The following is a 21,273-nucleotide window of genomic DNA, read 5'->3' as shown; positions in this document are numbered from 1 at the left end:
ATACAAGACCTCGTGGTCTCAGGTCCGAAGGCTAAGAAAGCTTCTGCCTGAGACCACAAGAAGACATTACTAGTATTGAGAACAATCGACCATGGGGTGTCATCCATACAAACTTAGTAAAGTTCCAGACACTTATTTGGACAATGTGGATTCTTGGGTCACGTGAAATGCACTGACTCTCATATGGCCATGTCTGTAATGCAAGGTAAGAACCGCACCCTTCAAATTTTTCTAGACACGTTCCTCCAATGAATTTTCCTGGAGCATCTCTTCTATGAAGAACAGCCCTAACCAACTCACTTTTCCTCGTTCGCCGTCTTGTCGTTGCAGATTCTTGACGAGTGGTTTGGGCGGACTGTGATCTGCTCCTGCGCAAAGCTCAGCTATGACCATGCCCAGAGCATGATTGAGAACCCCGAGAAGGCGTTTGCGGCAGAGGAAATCCCCGCCATCTCTCCCCGGCATTCGGTAGATGAAGTTCGCCAGGCAGTCCTCAACCTCCACCAGATTGCCAAGCGGCTGCGTGAGCAGCGGTTCGTGGACGGGGCTCTCCGCTTAGACCAGGTCAGTCCCACCCCTACTTTATTGCGAGGAGGATTAAGCAGTAGCACGCTCACGCAAACGGTATTAACAGCAGAACGTGCAGGAAGGCCCTTGGGAGGAAGGCAGGTCTGAACAAATACTACCAATGCTGAATGCACCAAGTGCGGTGCCCTTCGTAAATGGTGCCCTTCGTAAATGGTGCCCTTCGTAAATGGTACCCTTCGTAAATGGCCTCAGCGAGCACGGCCAGGGATGATAGGAGGTAGCCTAACAGCGTCGGGGTGGAGCCACATCGGTCTAGGCAACCCTTAAGACAAGCCACACTCAACCTTTCTCAATTTGTGGTAAGGATGCTGACCTACCTTATGGAGGTTGTGGTCGGGATTAGCACCCGATAAGGCGTCTTGAGGCACTTTGAGCGCTGTCTAAAGCACTGTATAAATGCTGGCTATCATTGCTAAGTGTGCGAAGGTTATCTCTCACGTTGAGAGCCCTGCCTCTTTCCATATAAACCTAGCCGCACCCTGAGATCATAGAATCCTAGAGTTGGAAGAGACCACAAGGGCCATCCAGCCCAACCCCCTGCCAAGCAGGAAACACCATCAAAGCATTCCTGAGAGATGGCTGTCAGGCCTCCGCTTAAAGACCTCCAAAGAAGGAGACTCCACCACAGTCCTTGGCAGCAAATTCCACTGTCCAACAGCTCTCACTGTCAGGAAGTTCCTCCTAATGTTTAGATCATCTTCTTGAGGCCCTCCCTCGTGTGCCTCCTACTCGAGAGGTCCAGAGGGTGGCAACACGAGAACGGAGCCTTCTCTGCAGTGGCTCCCCATCTGTGGAACGCTCTTCCCAGGGAAATTTGCCTGGCACCTTCATTATACACATTTAGGTGCCAAGCAAAAACATTCCTCTTGGTCAGCTCCCAACAGGCCTTTGGTTGACCTGATCAACATCCTATACCCTTTTGAAATGTGGCTCTTTTTTGGGGAGGGGGTATTATTGGGTTATTGTTTTTATTTTGATTTTATAGATTGTGATTTTATTATGAACTGCCCTGAGACCTCCGGGTATAGGGCGGTATATAAATTCAATAAGTAATAATAATAGTAATAATAATATTACCCTGTTTAGGGAAGTTTTTAATGTGTGACATTTTAATGTATTTTTCATCTTTGTTGGAAGCCACCCAGAGTGGCTGGGGAGACCCAGCCAGATGGGTGGGGTACAAATAAATTATTATTATTATTATTCTTATTATTATTAAAGACCATTTAGGTGAGTAACGATCACAGGGAGAAATTGCCTTTGGTGTGCTGCATAGACTTGCTGCCTGCTTATCGGAGCTGATGACGGGGGCACCATGGACACATTGTTTTCAATCCAGACTGCCCGGTGCCATGGGCAGAGAGGAGATGCCCGTCTAAGAGGTGGCACAAGCTAATTATCTGAGTAGCACTCTGCAAAACCAAAGCAAAGCCTTTTGCTGCTGTCTTCAACATGTCGAACTTGCAGCTCATCCTGTGGCTCGAGATAACTGCATCGCCCAGTCGCTTTTCTAATAAGGGCAGTGGTTTTGTAATTTTCCAGATAAGCAGGGGTAGTTATGCAGTGGGAACCTGGATGGCAGGAAACCTCTGATTGTCCACGAGGCCAGCACATCTCCTGGATATTTATTTAGTTAATGGCATTTCCAGTAAACCATCAGAAAACGAGCTTGCAAAGGGAGGAATGGGGTGGGCGAGACTAAAGTTCAGACCATATAGAAGATATACAGGTCCTATTGCTAGGACAGAAAGGCAGGGTTTGAATGTTTCAGTTGCAGGTGACACTCACAGATCTGGCTAGTGGCGCTGCCTGTAACGTCAGAGGCCAGTCTTGGCGCACGTGTGGCGTGGGAAGCTGCCTTTCCCCACACCGTGGAGCACATAAAGATGCGAGAGGCAAGGTGGTATTCTGGATGCATGTGGGGAGACGGCTTCTCTGTCCCCCCACCCCTCCCCTTTATGGTTTCTCTTCCCAGTGCCGTTGCCTCTGCTGTGGCTGAGTCTCTGGGCTTTTCATTGTTTCCCATTAGCTATGGCACTGAAGCGTCTGAAAGGCGCTTGCGGCCGACCTGTCCACACAAGATTGATTTAACGGAGAACCCTTTTTTTTGCTGTTGGGAGCTGACCAAGTTCCTACTCTGGAGAGCAAAGAGCACCCGCTGGGAGGAGAAAGAGTGATGGCCCAAGAGCCATGCCCGAGAGTTCTCAGAAGGGCTAGGTTCCCCTTGGAGACCAAATGGGGCCGCCCTGCAGCTCAGCTGCACTGCTCTTGAACTGCACAGGGATTTGGTAGGGGTTTTTTCCAAGCTTCCCCATGGCGCTTGCCTGCCTCTCTTGCCTACGAACTTCCCAGAGGCACCTGCACCATGCTGGGAAACAGAACCGAGAGAGGCCTTGTTGTCTGATCCAGCTGCTCAGATCTCCCAATGGTCCTTCCCGCCCCGTTGCTAAATGTTTGAGCGTGTTCAAAAAGTGCACAAGTGCTCCGAGATTATGGGGTGCCCTGTCCTCTCGAGCTCGGCTTTTTAACATTCGCAGCAGCAGCAACTGAGTGAAGACGTACACTGGCCTCCGGGGACTGGGAAGCCAGCGGAGCATTTCGAATGAGCCGCGGAGGAAAGATGAGTGGGAAATGGGGCTGTGCAGTACCGGTAATTTCATTAAAATGAGGAGGCGAAGTGGTGTTTGCTCTACAGGCAATCTGGCCTCCTGCTCCCCTTGATGATTTCAAACACTGGAACTGCATTCGTTTGATGGGTGGCCTAGTTTTCTGGTGTGTGAAAGGAAAGGGGGGGGGCTCTTCAAGGAAGCAATATTCCCCCTACCCCGTACCCATTCAGTTGCTTTTGCCTTCTCTTTAAAATGCAATTAGTGGTCATTATATGCATGTCGGACACGACTGAACGACTGAACAACAACAACAACATATGCATGTATGGGTGTGTTTTCGGCAAGGATAGCCTGTGCTCTCCCAGTGGGGCAGTACATTTAAAAAAGCAAATATGAAAATATTGGTTTAAAATGCTATGAAAATCCAGTTTAACCAGATGAAAACGTATCTGATGTGAAAACTTGCAGCTCTCCCCACTGGCTCATTCCTGCTTCCCAGCTCACCTGTGAAGGTGACTCATACCTGGTTGAGCCGCCAAATTTTTTTGTGCTCTGGCTACAGCAGTTCCTCAGGGTCATTCCAAGACCCCTAACTAGGATCCTTCCGGCTAGAGATGCCAGGGTGGGTGAGTGGAACGTGTAGTGGCATGTTTTCAAAGAAGAGGTGGAGAATAAAACATGGTAGTTCCGGCCTTTGAAGATGCTTTAGGTGGAAGTTGGAGACTAGCCCATTTCCAGCTCTTGCCAGGTTTCAGCAAGTTTGTTCATAAGCCCATTCCATCCCACTTCCTCATCAATGTGCATTTTTTTCTTAAAGAAGCAAATTGTACAAAAAGAATGCATATCTATATTTTTCTCAGGGTGAGCATTTCTAAAACATGTCTCTCCACACACGCTCTCTTAAAGTGGCATTTAAAGGGGGGGTGTTGGTACATTGCGGAAGATAACACTGCGTTCTGATCCGCACAGCAGTCAAGATTCCTTCAGCATCCATAGCTAAAAGGCCTTGGTTTTCAGGTAGAAGCGCTAGAAGTGGCTGCCCTTCTTACTGGAGAGGCGAATAGAAGGTGAGGTACGAGTTCATTTCCAGGGTAGGAATCTGATTAAACTTGCACCCCCCCCCCAGAAGGTGTCCGAAAGCATCCCATCCTTTTGGTTTCCTGTGAATCTGGGCCGGGCCTCGAGGAGGCTCTTGTGATTTCCTTCCAAGTATTAATTACAGCTGCCGACGTGGCTGGTGTTTTCTTTTCTGTCACCCTGAGTCACTGCGTGTCGAGTGATGTGAGCAGAGGCCGACTTAAGTGGCCACGTGACACCCGGGTGTCAAAAGTCTGCATTGTTTCACCTGCCAGCAAATGTCTGGGTGAAAGTTCATTGAATTGTAAGGAGACGTGTGGCCTGGAGAAAAGGAGGCAAGGATTTAAGAAACCTTTCTTCCTGCACGCCCAGAAATACCGACGCTTGGCTCTCAATCTCCGTTATCACCTCAGTGACAAACGGTGAAGTCTGCACGGCGCTTTTAAGAGAATGAAAAAGCAAGAGGACCGTGTCCTAAGGAGCTTCCAGTTTATAGTTGACCCTGAAGAAAGGACAGAAAGGTGCAAGAGATGAAGGGAATGGGGGGGGGGGAAATGAGCAAAACATAGTTTATATGTCTTGGGACATAAGGAAGGGATGTGGGTTCAGCCTTGACCATCACTTTGGGCTTGAACCAATAAATCTCCATCTGCCTCAGTTTAACCTATCTGTAAAATTTATGGCATCCAAGTTATTTGAGTCCGTCACCGCAGCCCTTCCCTCTAGCATGAACAGAACTCAGGCTAGGCTTTTGCAGGCTTGATTCTACCAAATTGCTTTGGACTGTACCTTCTTAGTTGTGCCGGGTCGTCACAAACAGGTGATAAACCCTGTTTATGGATTTCGCCACAGCAGACTGCAAGTGGGGCGGGGATGTTTTATAGGTTGGAGTGCTTCTCTGCATTAAACAATAAATACACATCCCTGCACACAGAAAACAAGCTTGCCAGGGGAAGGGTTGTGGCCTCACCTCCCTGTCTTGCTAGCTTTCTGAATAAAGTGACTCTTTTTACATGGGGGGGGGTCAATCGTGTAGGTCCCTCACCTGCATTCCAAGGCAGACCAAGCAGCAGAAGATGTGCTGTTCGTAAGAAATGGGCCTTCATCTTTATTTAGCCTTTGCCAAGTAAACTAGGGCAAAGTTTCAGCCGACCTCTGGTCCAGCTGCTGAACAACTCACAGTGCCACCTTCAGCCTCAACTGTTTTAAATTATCACCGGTGAAGATCGCTTAATTGGTCGTTGCCCCGAGTAATGTGGGGCTTGAGTCACAGAGCAAAAGTGCATCTCCACGAAAGAGGGAGAGATCTTGGGGCATGAGGCACCCCCTAGTGACTGCCTGGTGGCACTGCTGCTTTGCTCTCCCCTTGAGCCAGAGAGCTCGTTCCCCTTCCCCTCTGTTGTGTGGGCAGCACACACTGCCTTGCGAAAGGGGCACATGTCGGTGGCCGTGCGCAGGAGCCTTTCTCAAAGGCTGTGGGTTTGCTCCGAGGCACGCTTTCAAAGAGAGAAGGCGTTCCTTTTTTTTTTAAGCAAAAGTCCATTTCACTTCCACAACTGCAGGCACTGCATTGCTGCGTGTCGTTTACATCTTTTGGCATCTTCGCTTCAAGAGCCGTTTTGGATTTTGTTATGGGGGCTTGGCTTTGATGCTCCTTGTTGTGGCTTCCTTCATATCGGTTAGTTCAGTAGTGATAGCATTATTGTTGTTTTCATGTCGTGGATTGTAAGCCGCGCTGAGTATCTTTGCAAATTAAGTTACAAGTAGGTAGCCGTGTTAGTCTGCCATAGTAAAATAAAAATAAAAAAATCATTCCAGTAGCACCTTAGAGACCAACTAAGTTTGTTATTGGTATGAGCTTTCGTGTGCATGTGTATCTGAAGAAGTGTGCATGCACACGAAAGCTCATACCAAGAACAAACTTAGTTGGTCTCTAAGGTGCTACTGGCAGGATTTTTAAAAATTTTTTATTTTGTTTTGCAAATTAAGCAGGCTATATATGTACTTTAGAAACAACAACACGAGTATTGTTATTAATTAGGTTTCTCTGCTCACACCACAATTCACTAAAACAGGGTTTCCCAAACCGGTCTCCTGTCTAATCAGGAAGGAGACTGCAGAAACCAGTGAAGAAGGTAATTCTCACCCTTTTGGCTTGTCAGCTAGAAGGCTCTGTAACTCAGTGACAGAGCATCTGTCTTGCTTGCAGAAGGTCCCAGGTTCAATCGCTGGCATGTCCAGATGTGTACCTAAAAACCAGCAGATGCATCTCAGTTCACTTCCTCTCAGTAGTCAAAGAAGCTAAAAATATAGAACGGAGGAAGGAATTTGGCATTATGGTAAGGTGATCTTTCGGCTTGCCAGAAAGAAAAATCCCACTTCTTCTGCCCCTGCAGGCTGTTCTGTGAGTTCCTCTGACACCCCCCCCCCAGAGCAAGTTTCTGGGGGCACAGCGGGGAGAAGGAAAGCTATGTTGCATGAGAGGAAGACCCTGTACAGGGTGTCTGCTGCTGGGGCTCATTAGTTGAATCCCGTCCAGATATATAGCTATAGATATCAATATTGATAGCTGCTGAGATCACTGATAAACTATTGAGAGAATGAAATCTAACTTGGACCCTTTCATGGTTTCTGCTACTGAAGCTTTGGGTTTGTGCTTCTCCACTGGGTCTACAATAATGTGCAAGAAGCGTGGTCCTCCTGGGCTCTCTTACAAAAACACACACACACACAAAATCTTCCACACCAACAGGCCTTGTGTCATCCCCATTCCCTTCTCCCACCAGCTATGTTCAGTGGCTGAATGTGCTAAGCCAGTGTGGTGTAATGGTTAAGAGCGGTAGACTCGTAATCTGGGGAACCGGGTTCGTGTCTCCACTCCTCCACATGCAGTTGCTGGGTGACCTTGGGCCAGTCACACTTCTCTGAAGTCTCTCAGCCCCACTCACCTCACAGAGTGTTTGTTGTGGGGGAGGAAGGGAAAGGAGAATGTGAGCCGCTTTGAGACTCCTTCGGGTAGTGAAAAGCGGGATATCAAATCCAAACTCTTCTTCTTCTTCTAAACTGTGTTAGGCCTCAGGTGCACAGCTGCAGCGGTTTTGCTCTGCCCCAGCCCTCACCCCTTGCCAGGCCAACCAGCGAGCGGGTGGCGGGTACATTGAAAACATACCTTGGCACTTCAAACCAAAAAGAAAATGTTTGGTGGGTTCAGTGTTGCTGTAATAGCTGAGCGTTCCTGTCCTGTAGTGCCCGTTTTGTGTGCCTGCTCTGTTGCTTCATTCAGCATAGCGAGGGCACTCCTGCCCTGCCTGCCCCCTGGTGCAGATGGCCAGCCCCACACCCTCGTCCAGGCCCAGCTCCTGGCAGCAGAGAGAACTTCTGGGCTCTCCTCCTCTTGCGTCTCCTTCCATGTGTCCACAGCCTTTCCCACTGCAAAGGAGTGAAATGGCCGCAAGACTTTAGAGGGCTCCGTGTCAGTGATGGATGGAGAGGCAGCTTTCTGTGGTTTCAAAGGCACAAAGACTCTGATGCGGAATGGAGTTGAAAAGTCAACTTGGAGCTGGGGGGGGGGAGGATTCATGGTGTGCCCGGGCTGTCAAATCAGGGCACCATGGGGGGCTACCCCTGCTGGTGCTACGGAAAGGCGGGAACAATTACCTGGGGTATATTGAGGCTCACTGAATGCCCACTTTTTTCTTCAACCCCCTCCCCCTTGCTTTTTTTGTTCTGTTTGTCAGTGGCCTTGGGCACATCACTTAATGGAGGATTTGCGGTCTGCCAGCAGCTCACAGAGGCCCCCCTCCCTTGAATAATGGAGGTTTCAAACATGTTGGGAGTTTCGTCAGTCTCATCTCCCAGGACGCATAGCTAATCTTGTTAGGGGTGACCTCCGGGGCTGGGACTTGCATTGTTGCCGCAGTTTTTGTCCGGTGCTTGAGTGACGATCCGCATTGGGGCGCAGTCATGCGTCCCCTAATTTAATCACCCACTTTGGTCTTCTGTTCCTCTCCCAGAGGGCCCCGAGTCCCTGGGGAAAACCGATTCTGGCTATTTTGAGAAAAGCAGAGGGAAGGGTTTGCAGGACTTGGTGCTTTGGCGATCCCTCGTATCCGAGTAAGTTTGTCTTCCATGAACACAGTCTTAGAACAGTGAGTCCGTAAGTGACTGCGGAGTCCAATTCTGGATCCACACATCCTTCCACGATGGGGACATAGGTTTCTGGGCAGGAGTTGATCCTGGTGAGCATTTGCCAAGCGTCCCGTCCTCTTAGCACGTTTCTCCCTTTTGTCCTGAGTTCGAGCTTCTTCAAAGTCCATGACACCTTCGGTAAAGGCTGTTCTCCCATTGGAGCGCTCACAGGAGCAATAGGGGCTAATTAATGGAAGGCGTTTTCCCCCCTGCCACTAATGCCGAATTATCCTGCTTCTCCTCCTCGCCCTGTGAATTTCTCCTTGAATGCTTTTCCAGGGCAAGAACCAGGATTGGGGTTGAAGACTTAAAAGAAAACACCGCAGATGGAAAATTTGCTGCGAGAGCCGTTCATCTCCTCCTTAAAAAAAAATTAGAATAGAATAAAATAAACTTTTTGGATAAATAATTCGTTTTGAGAGCTCGAGTGTCCATTAAATGTGGTATTAGTTTCTGCTCCTTAAAACCTACTTCTGAAAAGGAACGTGGCCAAATTGCAGGCTGACTTCACCCTACCAAGTTCCCCAGATGTGTGAAACCAGCCAGCAGAAAGGCGTGGGATGCTTGGTAATAGAGAGAGTGCAGGGCTGAGCTCCTTCAAAGAATCGTCTCTCCCTCCCCGCTGCCACCACAGCAAGGAGTATTTTTAGAGCATCTCCCTGTCTTAACACCTGACCCAGCTTCTAGGTTAGGCTTTATCTTCTTCTGCTCCATTCCTGTTGACCATTTTAACTTCACGCATGTCGGTTCTCACAACGACCCTGAGAGGTAGGCCACCAACATTCCCAGTTGCCAGGTAGGATTGCCAAGGGTAGAGATGTAGCGAGTTGCCTCGGCAATGTCCAGTGAACGTGGTACTTTGCAGAGATTGCTTGAAGCAGCCATGTTTTGGGGAGCCCCAGCGGAACCCCAGGGACGAGAGTCCCCCTAGATTTCTGTGCAGTGCCTCTGGGTTCTTCCCTCGTGCGCCTCTCTCTGATGATGCAAAGCAGGCACAACAGCCGGCGAGAAGCTTTGGCTGGAGTTTGAACCCAGGGCTCTGTCAGCCTGGTGGGCAAACTGCTGCCCTGCACTGGATCGCCTAATAAATATCCTCTCCTCTGGCTGAGGCTTGGCGCACGGCTGCCGGTTTTCCATCTGAACTTTCCCACCACTCTTCTTTGTTGTGGTCAAGATTGAGTAGGTGGAAGGAAGAGTGACGTCAAAGTTCCTAGATTTGCAAGTGGCTCTAAAAGCACCGTTTATATTGGAGGCATGCGCGTATATCTATATATATGGAAAAGAAAATGTTTGGCAAAAAAAAATGCGATCCTGCCTGTGAACCGTGACCACAGCCGCTGAACGGGGGGGGGGGGGGGGGGGGAGAGAGAGAGAGAGAGAGAGAGAGAGAGAGAACAACCATGTTGAATCTCCAGCGAAGCAGCGCATTCAAAAAGAGAAGGTTATAAATGGGGCTCTTTGTACTCTGAGCTTAAGTTAAGTTTTAAAAATCAGCTGCAGGGGAACCCAAATTCCATCCGATGAAAAGCTGAATTTGGGGCTACCCAAATTAATTATGCAAATGAATTGCATTTAAATCCGCTCTCAAGCCCAGCGCAGAGCAAGACAAAGAGGCACCCTACAACTTTCATCACCCCCACCCCCTTTTTAAGTTTCGTTTCACAGCCATAGGGACTAGAAACTCTGCTTTAAATTTTTTTATTGAGGCAGAGGTGTTGAATTTTATATGAGCTTTGTTGATGCCGCTCACAGGACCCCAGGGCTTACACACAGCCCTGTGTTTGGGTCTCTGTCCCATGTGTGGCACCTGTATGTTCCCCCATAACACTTCCCTTTTTCAAAAGGATGGGTTTTGCCCCCACCCCGGGGCTGTAACTCGGCCACGTTCTCGCTTTCCATTCTTGCGGGGAAAGATGCTCCTCTGTGTCCACGCGGGCGCGCCTTTAGGAAAGACACGCTTCTGTTTCTGTCAAGTGCAGAAGGTTGCCCTGGGCGCAGAGCCAAGGTTACTGTGACAAAACCCTTCCTCTTAGGGGAAAGTTCGTACATTCTTTACTGAAGGCAGGCACAGCCGAGTGAAAAGCAGGCTTGGGGCCAGAATGCTTTTAACTTAAACCTTTCGCTGGTCAGCGGAGCAAAGGAGATTGTCATCCAGATAGGGGTGGGGGGAGCTGCTGCACAGCAGAACGGTTTTGCTTGATGTGGCTAGAAGCAGCTCTCGCAATCTCAAGCGTCAAGAGGCCGCCCTGCTCAATATCTTTTTTGTGACTAGAGATTATCACATGAGCACTGCTCCATAGCATTTGATATTTCCATCCGCATATATTCAATCAAAACAAGATGGGTTTATGAAGCTATTCTATATCTTCCCACCATGCTGATGAAGAATTCTACGAAATAGCAGTCAGTATCCGGAATCACTGTTCGGTGTTGGGCATTATATTTGCTGAGCACAAAGCTTCGTACCTAGCTTCATTTAAAGACTTTTAGAGACTATGAGACTAAAGATTTCATCTTGCATTTGTTATGGTTTGATGAAATCCTGCCAGATCAGGCCTAGCCCAGCGCCTACATGCTTCTCGTGAATGGACCCAGGATCTTCTGCATGCAGAGTGCACGCTCTGCCACTGAGCTGCGGCCCCTGCCTCCATGAGCACGTGAAGCTGCTTTAGCTGCCCATTCTGCCTGGAAGTTTCGGGAGTAGCTGTTTCATTGGGGGAGAGCTTAAGGTAGCCGATCCATGCACTCGGGGATTTCGCCGCCTGATTTAATTCTGCCTTTTCATACACCAGTGGGGGCTGCACTTGAAGTTCCAAATCTACGCATTTGAAGGAGCCTCCCACCGTCCTCTTATCCACTGAGCAATTAGGGGATATGGGCCATATATATAGGCCCTCCGTAGTCTTGTCATGGTCCTCCTTTCTGACCAGTCTGCTTCTCAGTGTGTCCAGTCTTTTCAAGATTTCAGTTTCAGCTGGCAGTTGTAATGTCCAAAATCGATTTATTAAGGCATCCTCTTCTGAGGAGACAGAGTCCTCTCTGGCACTCAAGTGTGATAGACTCTCTGGAGGGGCAGTGGCTTCCTTCTTGAGTTTTAGTGCAACGTATTCTGCATGCTCCCGCTTGAGTCCTATTTTGTTGCTGATATGCTCTACCTTTTTGTTCTTCTGCTCCTGTCCTCCTTTCCCTCTTGGCTCTCCAGAGTGTCGGCAAGGGCCTTAGGGTGCCACCTGTGTGCATGGAGCTTTGCAAAGGATAAGCCACCCCCCTTTCTCAAAACTGCTGCAGCAGCTAGCAAGACCTATAGTACCTTAAAATCAGAACAAATTCTTTCAAAATGCATAGCGATCTTCAACCCGTGGCAGCCTGGCTGATCCCTTTTTCCTCCACCTGTTGCCTCTTCTGACTCCGCTGTTGAGATACAGGCTGTATGGCCCTGCAGGTGTTGCTGGACGGGTAAATACCTTTTAATGGCCCTGTTGAATTCTCAGGGCAGCAATACTCTTGGATTTCTCCCACCACCTCAATACTTGCTTGTAGGTGAAATGAGGACCCCCAACCCTGGTCTGTTGCACAGGACCACAAAACTAGGAGGTGAGGATAAGTTGAGAGGAAGGAATGCACCCTGTTTTAGGGCCTAGTCTTCAGCATGTGACACCAGACAACTTTGCGGTAAGAACACATGGGAAGCAAGCCTAGGTTTATTGTTGTTGTTCTTGTTGTTTAGTCGTTTAGTCGTGTCCGACTCTTCGGGACCCCATGGACCAGAGCATGCCAGGCACTCCTGTCTTCCACTGCCTCCCACAGTTCGGTCAGACTCATGTTGGTAGCTTCGAGAACACTGTCCAACCATCTCGTCCTCTGTCATCCCCTTCTCCTTGTGCCCTCCATCTTTCCCAACATCAGGGTCTTTTCCAGGGAGTCTTCTCTTCTTATGAGGTGGCCAAAGGATTGGAGCTTCAGCTTCAGGATCTGTCCTTCCAGTGAGCACTCAGGGCTGATTTCCTTCAGAATGGATCGGTTTGATCTTCTTGCAGTCCACGGGACTCTCAAGAGTCTCCTCCAGCACCATAATTCAAAAGCATCAAAAGTATAATTCAAAAGCAGATTTGTTAATAGGCATTCAACCTGTTCACCAGGGGGGAGCTAGGAATTTCTTCCAGGCAGCCAGACAGAGACGATGCAAATTGGAAGAATGTCAGACTTCCTTTTATTTCTGACTGCTGAAGGTTACAGGCCAGCGGACAGGAGAGCGTTTCAAAACGGAGACCTAGAAAATTACGTTTTACTAACTTTAACCACCGTTGGTTATGTTCCTGCCATTCCAAGCTGCCCTCCATGCCACCTCTGGCATCTTTCTGCTCACGTGGCGCTGAAGGCGTTTGCCACTCTCAAGAAATCCCAGCTAGTCTTCTTGGCAGCTCTTATTCAAGGGCCTATGACATCTTAATTTATCAGCGAGCCTCCTTGGGTAGGTGAGTCTCTGTTGTTCTCAGCCTTCCCACCCCCCCCACCCCGTTCCCACTGAATCCCCCCCCCCGGCCCTCCAGCATGAAGAACAGCCCTTTTATGCCCAGTGCCAATGAGCTGGAAAGTGCGATTTGTCAGGCATGGAGACTGCTGCGCCACAGCGCTCTCCTCTGAAGAATGCAGCCGGGTGATGGATGAGCTCCGTGTCTCTCTACCCTGCCGCAAGTTGAATCTGGTGGCAAGTTGACGGAACAAAATGACGGCAGGCATATATCCCAGAAACGGCTTGCCGTGATGGGATCCAGCAGGGCCTCGGCTCGCCGTCCTTTCTGCGGGATGCTCCTGCGGTCCCCAAGTGCGGAAGCAGCAGTGAACTTTGCCTCTGTGCACAGAGGGGCCTCCTTGGAGGCTTTTGTCAGAGCTCACTTGGACCTGGACCCCGACAAATACAGGGTGGGGTGTTGGGCAGCTGGACCAATTGCTGTCACTCATTATGGTCTGCAGCCTGCGAGTTCAGCATCGTAATAATTAGAAATTTCCTCCTCCTGACAAACCCTGGTATGTCTACTCTCCACGGCAGACCTCCCCCATATTTAAATTGAATTTTATATTTATTTTTGGTTTGGAGAATGACTGGATGGTGTGAGCCTCTCCTCCCCCTGCCCTATGGTGTGGCTTACATTACTCCATGAGAAAACTGGTCTAGCTTTCCAGGGTGGCAGGGATTCAAATGCCCAGCTCGCCAAGGGCCCTCCCAAGGCTGCTCCTGATGCAAAATCTGCCTGGATATCCCACGAGGGTTGCTGACGAATCCCAGTGGCGTGACATCAAGTTGCAGCTGATCAACCTGCACCAGATGAGACTGAGGCATCGGAACAAACTGGAGTACCCAGATTATGGGTGTATTGGGCTTTGGTACACAAGTAGCCGGGTTTGAATAAAATTGCAGGTTTGCACCTGTGCAGAGATGTGTGGACTCTGCAGCAGCTGCACATTGGGCAGTCTTAATTAGGGTCATGGGAGCTCGGCTGCTTCGATTTCCACTTGCTGCCTTGCAGGGGAGTGTGAATTGGCTCAGCATCTAATGAGCCGGCACGCTGGCTGTGCTAAGAGCCCACTGGTGGAAGGGCGACTTAATAAAGCTTTTGCTCTTTCATGGGCTGTTAATTTTACTTCTCAGGTTTTCCTCGGGTCCAGGAACTGTCTGCAATAAAGCCAGTCTCTCTGTGATGTTTGCTTCATTTGCAAAGGTCAGGTCCGCCGTCCATTCTCCAAAATGTCCAGAAGCATTGAGGGTAACCTCCGGCTCGCTCCAGGAGTCCTCCTTGTGAAAACCGTTTCATTAGCATCTCCGCCACACCTCATCAGGCTAGATCAGAATAACTCCCTCTTCACGCCAGGCAGACTGCCAAGAGGTTATCCAGTCCTAAAGAGCTTCTTCTCTAAGAGTAGTTAGTCTCCCTAGGGGCCACGAGTGTTTGGTGGGGGACAGGACTCCTATAATTGAATGGGGCCGGGAGCGGGGGGAGATTCCCACTCACACAAGACCAATGTGTCAGGGAGAAGATAAATGAGGAACGTGCTCCTTGACATTCTAGTTTTTGTGTGTGCAGGAAAGCTTTTTGTTTGAAGTAGCCTTATTTGAGAATTTCACTTGGTTTGCACTTGTAAGCAAAGCTGTCCACTCCAGCGTTTGCTTCCCAGAATAATGCGCAGATTGGGAGGCACTTATCCTTTCGATTGTGCTCTGAATTTTGTGTTTCCGTTCTCGGCTAAAAAAGATGCTGCAAAAATGTGTTTGGGGTGGGGGAATGTGTGCAATTTAAAATGTGCGTTTTCATGTCTCTTTTGCTACCATATTTTTCACTCCATAGGGCACACCGGACCATAGGGTGCACCTTGTTTTTAGAGGAGGAAACAAGAAAAAAAATATTTTTCTGGTTTTCCTCTTCTAAAAGCCCTGTTTTTTTTTAGGATCAGTTAAAAGTTTTGCAGCTTTTTTGCAAAGGGAAAAGCCCTGTTTTTTTTAGGATAAGCTAAAAGTTTTGCAGCTTTTTGCAAAGGGAAAAACCCTGATTTTTTGAGGATCAGCTAAAAATTTTGCAGCTTTTTTTGCAAAGGGGAAAAGCAAAGAGGGAAAGCCCCATTTTTATGGGGTTCAACTCACATTTCTGCAGCTTCTAAAGGAAAGGGAGCCCTTTCTACAGTTTCCAGACAGATAATCTAATCAGCCAGTCACATGTCGCTGGGGAAACAAACAACCTCCCTCTGCAGCAGATTCAACAATGGAGGGCTGGGCTGAAAGGGAGCCGGGACTCTTATCTCCCGATCAGCTGTCCTTTCAACACTCCCTTTTCTCTTTGTAAAATCAAAAGCATGATCCTCTTTTGGCCCTTGGGCAATTCAGCTCCAGGGACCACCATTCGCTCCATAAGACGCACAGATATTTCCCCTTACTTTTTAGGAGGAAAAAAGTGTGTCTTATGGAGCGAAAAATACGGTAAGTTCAGAAAGCATGACAGAATGGGCTGGCAATTGAACACATGCAAAATGGGCACATCATAGAATTGTGGAGTTGGAAGGGACCACGAGGGTCATCTAGTCCAACCCCCTGCCGTGCAGGAATCTTTTTGCCCAACGTGGGGCTCGAACCCACAACCCTGAGATTAAGAGTTCACACTCTTATCAACTGAGCTATCTTGCTGGCAGTGTGTGCCACCCCTAGTTTGACAGAGCATTCATTTGCCAATGTGAATCCTGATCTGTAGGGAACCCTTGGTGAGCATTTGGCCAAAGTGGTAGGATTCTGGGCTGCTTCACTGCAGACAGTGCAGAGTGTGCTCTTTCAAACCCTTTTATTAAAAACCTCCCTGCATTTAATAAACCAGTGGATGAGGGAAAGGGCTATGCTCTATCTTCAACCCTGATGTGCTAGATTACTGCATGCCAAAAGAAGTTTTTACTTAAAGTGGTGAAGCATTCAAAAACATGGCCCGTGTGTGCGCGCAAACACACATGCTACTCCTCCTCCTCCTCCTCCTCCTCTGGGAAGGGCCACAGCTCAGTGGTGGAATTTGCATGCAGAAAGTCTCAGGTTTGACCCCCAGGATCTCCAAGTAGGGTAGGAAAAGACCCCCTGCCTGACGTCCTGGAGAACCACCATCAGTCACAGTCAACAATATTGAGTTCAGTGGAACAGTAGAAGGTAGCTTCCTCCATGCCTAAAATTGACCAGCCCAGTGCTGCTCTCAGGGACTGTCGGAGCATCATACTTGGGATGGAGAGAGACTTTTTACTTAGATTGAATGGCCCTGAGAATCTGAGCGCTCTCTCCTCTCTCCTGCAAACACCCGCATTTCCCCCTTTCCTGACACTCTTGCCCCTGTGTGGCTTGGCTCAATTGCTCGATTCATCTGTTTGAGGAACTGTGGCCCTCGAGGTGTTGCTGGATTCCATCTCCCAGCAGCCAGCATGACCCAGGACGATGGGAAATGTAGTCCCACGACATCCACATAGCGGCATGTCCCTCAGCCCCTGACTTAGGGCGATAAGTGTAGGAACAGTGGGTGGCTCATTCTCTCCTTAGACCACGCTTGGTTTGGTTGGCTACCTCCTCACCCCTGTCCCCTTCAAACCCATTCCAGATGTTGGGGTGGGGGGGGGGCTCTAAGTAAGCCCCAATGTGTGTTTATTAGTGAGCTGCTTGTTCAGAAACTCCACCGCCCTTCAACAAAATCTGCGCAGAACTGTATTGAATTCCCTTCTTCTTCTTCTTCTTCTTCTTCTTCTTCTTCTTCTTCTTCAGTAGTGTGGTAGCCAAATTAGTTTTTCCCTGCCTCAAATGAACTGGCCTTAGATAACACAGGACTTGACCCACTATTCCGAAACCCTTTCTTGGCTTTCCAGCAAATAATCTCTTCCCAGCCCCTCCTGGGCTCCCCACGTTTTTTTCCAGGTCACCCTGTGCAGCCCCCTGCCGGACATGGGGCCAAACTGCAAGCTCTTCCAACTGGCTTTTGGATTAACTCTGTGCCAAAGGAAGAATTTGTCGCCTTTCCCTTTGTGGTTTTCCTCCTCTCTCTTTCTCTCCCTCCCCTCTTTCTTTCTCTCTCCCTCCCAAATGTGCTTGGAGGGCCACAGGGCAGAGACTTTCAGAGAAAGAGGCTCGTGGGAAGTCCGCGGCCGCTGGTGGAGAATCCTCTACCCCAGAGGAGGCGGAGAGCCCCTTTGCTGCTGCTGCTGCTGCTTCTTGCAGGGCCATGGATGTGTGTGGGTGGTGGATTTGGAGTGTGTTTGAAGGTGGTGGGGGAGGGAGCTGTCATGACCCACGCCATTTCGGGAGAACCGCAAACACTTTATAGCAACAAAGGAGTGGAAAAAGCCAGTGCTTTTTCTGCAAGGCATGTGACTCTGTCTTCCCTGAGGTTTGGAGCCCTGCTGTATGTTCCAGGCCTCAGCGGTTGAGTGTCAGCCTTGGTGAGGTTGATCTCTCCCCATAGCCTTTCATGGGGTTGCTGCCGCGGCTGAGAACATCGCCTAAATGTGGTTTAAAAAAAAAAAAATCTCTCTCTTTTCCCCCACCTCCCTCCTTCCTTCCTTCCCTTTCTTTCGTTCTCCTCCTTTCTGCAGCTGAAACTCTCGTTTACTTTGGACAAGGAGAGCGGGATGCCACAAGGATGTTACATCTATCAGTACCGGGACAGCAACAAGTAAGGCCTGCAAAAGTCCTACACAACTAGTGTTTGTAAGTGTGTAAGCCTGACCCCTTCTCTCCGGCACCGGGGAATCAGAACTGCTTGGACACGTAAGGGGCACAGCGGCTTTTGGACTTCCTTCTGCTTCTTTGCATCCCACCCTTCCTCCTGGAAACTCAGGGTGGCAGTTAAGCCTTGCGGCAAGAGCCTTGTCAGGTAGGCTAGGGCAGTCGCTGTTTGCCTCCCCACAAACCACGTAGCTAAGCATGGATCGGAACCTCGGAACGACTGCATTTGCAGCTCAGCCCAGGCATGCCCTCCCTCCGAGGCAAACAAATGTGGCAGCCCTACCAGGGGTTCGGCAAACTATTGCTGGGTCGGGATCTAAGATGGGTGGCCACAGCAGCACTCCCACCATAGAAAAAAAATGTTTTGTTTTGTTTAAATGGATCCCCAATTGCACGCTTGAGTGAAAGGTGAATCCCAGGTCTGAACACATTGAAGACTACCACAGCCAACTGGAGGTTGTCGGGTTTCCTTGCAGGTAGGCTGCAGTAGATGCGGCTTTAGCTGCTCTTGAAAGACAAAATTCTGGCGGGTGGGGTATTTGGGAGTTGAGGGGTAGAAGCTTGCAGACAAGGGGGCACTGCCAACCCAGCCCGGATAAAGGAGTACAGTGGGATATACAGGCAGAGGAAACATTCTGCTCATTCAAGGTGCACAGCTATTGCCCGTGTTTGCAAACATTCTGCCACCCAGACCAGGCCAGGATAGGGTGGAAAACATCAGGCCCAGGCACTGAGCCATGCCACGCCCTTCTCTGCCCCTGCCCCGTGCCCTTCTCTAGAGATTTTGTGTGACCATCACGCGACCTTGAAACTCTTGAATGCATGGGTGCAGGATGAAGTATGGTCTCTGCTGGATCATGCCCACTTTCGATGCACCCTCCACAAGGGAATGTGCTCCACACCCAACACAACGTCTGTGTCACAAGCACAAAGCAAGAACTGGGAATGTGCAGCGCATCACTGAAAAGGGTGAGCCAGTTTAGCCATAGACAACAGGTGACGTAACATTGTGTGTTATAAGGGCAAGGAATTTGGCATCTAGATAACATTTGCCCATTGTACGTCTGCTCCCCACTAGACACACACAGAAAGTACTTTTTCATACAGTGCAGGAAAGAAACATACTCTCCCTCCTTCCCTGTTTGGGTTTTTTTCAGCTGCAAAGAAGTTGGAGCAACCACTTCTGCTTTTGAATTAGCCTAATTCCTCATTACATCTGAAGTCAGGGAACACTTTGGTTAGGATCGACCATGGTTTTTGATCTGGGCTTGTTCACTTGCTGAAGTTTAATTAAGCTACAGTTCCTGAATTTAGTCATGATGAGGAACCGCGGCTTGTTTGAAAGCAGGTGAATTTCCTCCACGGGGTTGTGAAAGAGATGGGGAGTGGGGAGTGGGGAGTGGGGAGCTTGCAGTCCCAAGCTTGTGCATTCGCAAAGCAGGGTCATTCACAGAGCAAGAAGTTAAGGTTTCACATTAGCACCTGAGCCTCTTAACATCCCTGGCATCTCCAGGCAGGATGGGAAGAAATTCTCTGTCTGGAAGCCTGGAGAACATGTACCAGTCAGCATAGCTGACCTGTTGGACTCAGTGTAAAGCAGCTTTCTATGTTCCTAACCTGGCTTAACTCTACCAAATCAGTGGGTCTGGAAAGCACTTTAGCCAGATGACACTCCCAGATGCTTTGAGCTTCATCTTCTAAACAGACCCGCTTTCAGTGCAACTTCTCTACTTGTGCAATTTACAGACTCACAAAACTTGGGTATTTTTCTGTCAATATTTTCGCCATTGAAAATCTGTTCTTTTCCCCCCACCCCCCGAAATATGCTGGAGTCCATTGATGGGAAACTTCAACCACTGCGGCCTTTTGGCATTCCTATCAAATTGGTTAATTGCAGCTTATTGTAATCTGCAGTCTCAACATGGATTTCTAAGGTTGCTTAAAGCAAGTCTGTTCCAAATTACGCAGCTTGTGCATGCCACGCCAAGCGCAGCAGTTGTCGGCTGTAGCGGAAACCGAGCAAGCAGCAATTAATTGAACTTTTAATGAAATGCGTTCATCACCATTTGGGCCACTGTGGGCGCATCACTGGTAGCGTTGCTGTGCGGCGTGAAAACACAGCACCCACCAGAATTGAACTCTGTGTGTAACGTCTAGGTTTTTGTGTTCATAGTGCATACATGTGCACTCATGTATTCCTGTAGTTTATTCAGGAATTCAGGAAGGCCAGTTCAAATGCCTTCTCCAATGTGGATGGCTTTAGGTGGCCTCTTATCTCTCAGCCCTGGCCTGTACATTGCCTTGATAAGCTTGTGTTGAAGGTGATTGATTGATTGATTAGCTTGTAATATTGCCACCATGTATCGGTAGGATGGTTTTTATTATTTTTGGGGTTTTTTTATCATGTTACTGCTAGTTCTGCTGACTGCTCAGGTCAAAGATGCCCTGGCAACTGGGAGAACATATTGCCATAGGATTCTGAAGTCTCTTATTCAGATGGATGTTCCCATAGTTTGATACAGCACCTCTTCTCTTGCACCTACTCAGATCTCACCCCACGCTGCACCAAATTAGCTGTTGAATCACAGTTAGGCTGTGTTCACACTCCCATTTACTGTGCACTTACTGCATTTCCAGTGTTGGGTTTTCAGTCTGTGCTCACATGAGGTGCGAACGCATTAGCATTTCCCCAAAGCTAGCTGTCTTGTGTTTCTTCCCCTGTGGGGATTGTTTCCTTGAGCCCGCAGCTCAGTTAACTCTGCCGGCTTCTGTTGTCGGTTTACTGGGGATTGGTCTTTGATTGCTCAGATGAATTCATTTCCAACAGCAGTTGCCTGTTATTAAATCAAGTTCCGTCAGTAATTCATGGCGCTGGATTAATTCCTTTTGGTGATTTACTACCTGACACCCTTTCAGTGGGGGAGCGGGGGTGGGGGTGGGGCTCCTGTCCATTTGAGTCCCCCAGCTGCTCAGCTTGCATTTGAGTCATCTTCTGTAATGTTTTCTGAGATTGATTGACTTAAGCCCCTGCTAAATTACCTGCTTTTTGAGCCCCAAAGATCACCTTAATCCTGCTTCATTTGTGTCTTAGATCCTGGGATGTTTTTTCCGGTAGCTCTTATCACAGAGCCTCCTGCCGCCCCCCCCCCCCCCGGTCGCCCCATTTGAAACCACAGCCTCCTGCCCTCCTGTACCTCAGCTGACCTCAACACCTGTGAGCATGCACTGGTGACAACATTGAGTATGCATGGGGTAAAGACACCCCCCACGCTGTCAGTGACCCCTGGTGTGAACACAAACCGAAATGAATCGGACACTAAGGAAGCTGTGCTGGTGTGAACAGCTAGGCGGGGAAGCCCTGTGAAACACACCAGAGGGTAAGCAGGGAACAACGTCACTGGCTCTCAGGCAATAATGTGAATGCACCCTTAAAGTGGGTGAGATCCAGACCTTCCTTCTCTGAGAGACAGGCAGAGGAGAAAGACAGACAGAAGGAGAGGGAACTAGCCATGATGTCTGTCCTCCGTGTTCATGGTTGGAGGCCGTAAAGTTTCTGAGTACTAGTTGCTGGAAATATGG

The 21,273-nt window shown here is 49.1% G+C and overlaps 1 protein-coding gene across 1 annotated transcript in view; it reads left to right on the top strand.

Annotated features, from left to right (window-relative positions):
* DIS3L2 (DIS3 like 3'-5' exoribonuclease 2) overlaps nucleotides 1-21,273 on the top strand; it is a 200,418-nt gene that overhangs the window by 139,847 nt on the left and 39,298 nt on the right. The window contains exons 14-15 of the mRNA XM_033150865.1: nucleotides 331-564; nucleotides 17,562-17,641. Of these exons, the coding sequence (XP_033006756.1) occupies nucleotides 331-564; nucleotides 17,562-17,641 (314 nt within the window). The remainder of the gene's footprint in view (nucleotides 1-330; nucleotides 565-17,561; nucleotides 17,642-21,273) is intronic.

Source organism: Lacerta agilis, chromosome 5 (assembly GCF_009819535.1).
Source record: "Lacerta agilis isolate rLacAgi1 chromosome 5, rLacAgi1.pri, whole genome shotgun sequence".
NCBI classification, from domain to species: Eukaryota; Metazoa; Chordata; class Lepidosauria; order Squamata; family Lacertidae; genus Lacerta; species Lacerta agilis.
This window is presented reverse-complemented; position numbering and strand designations above follow the sequence as displayed.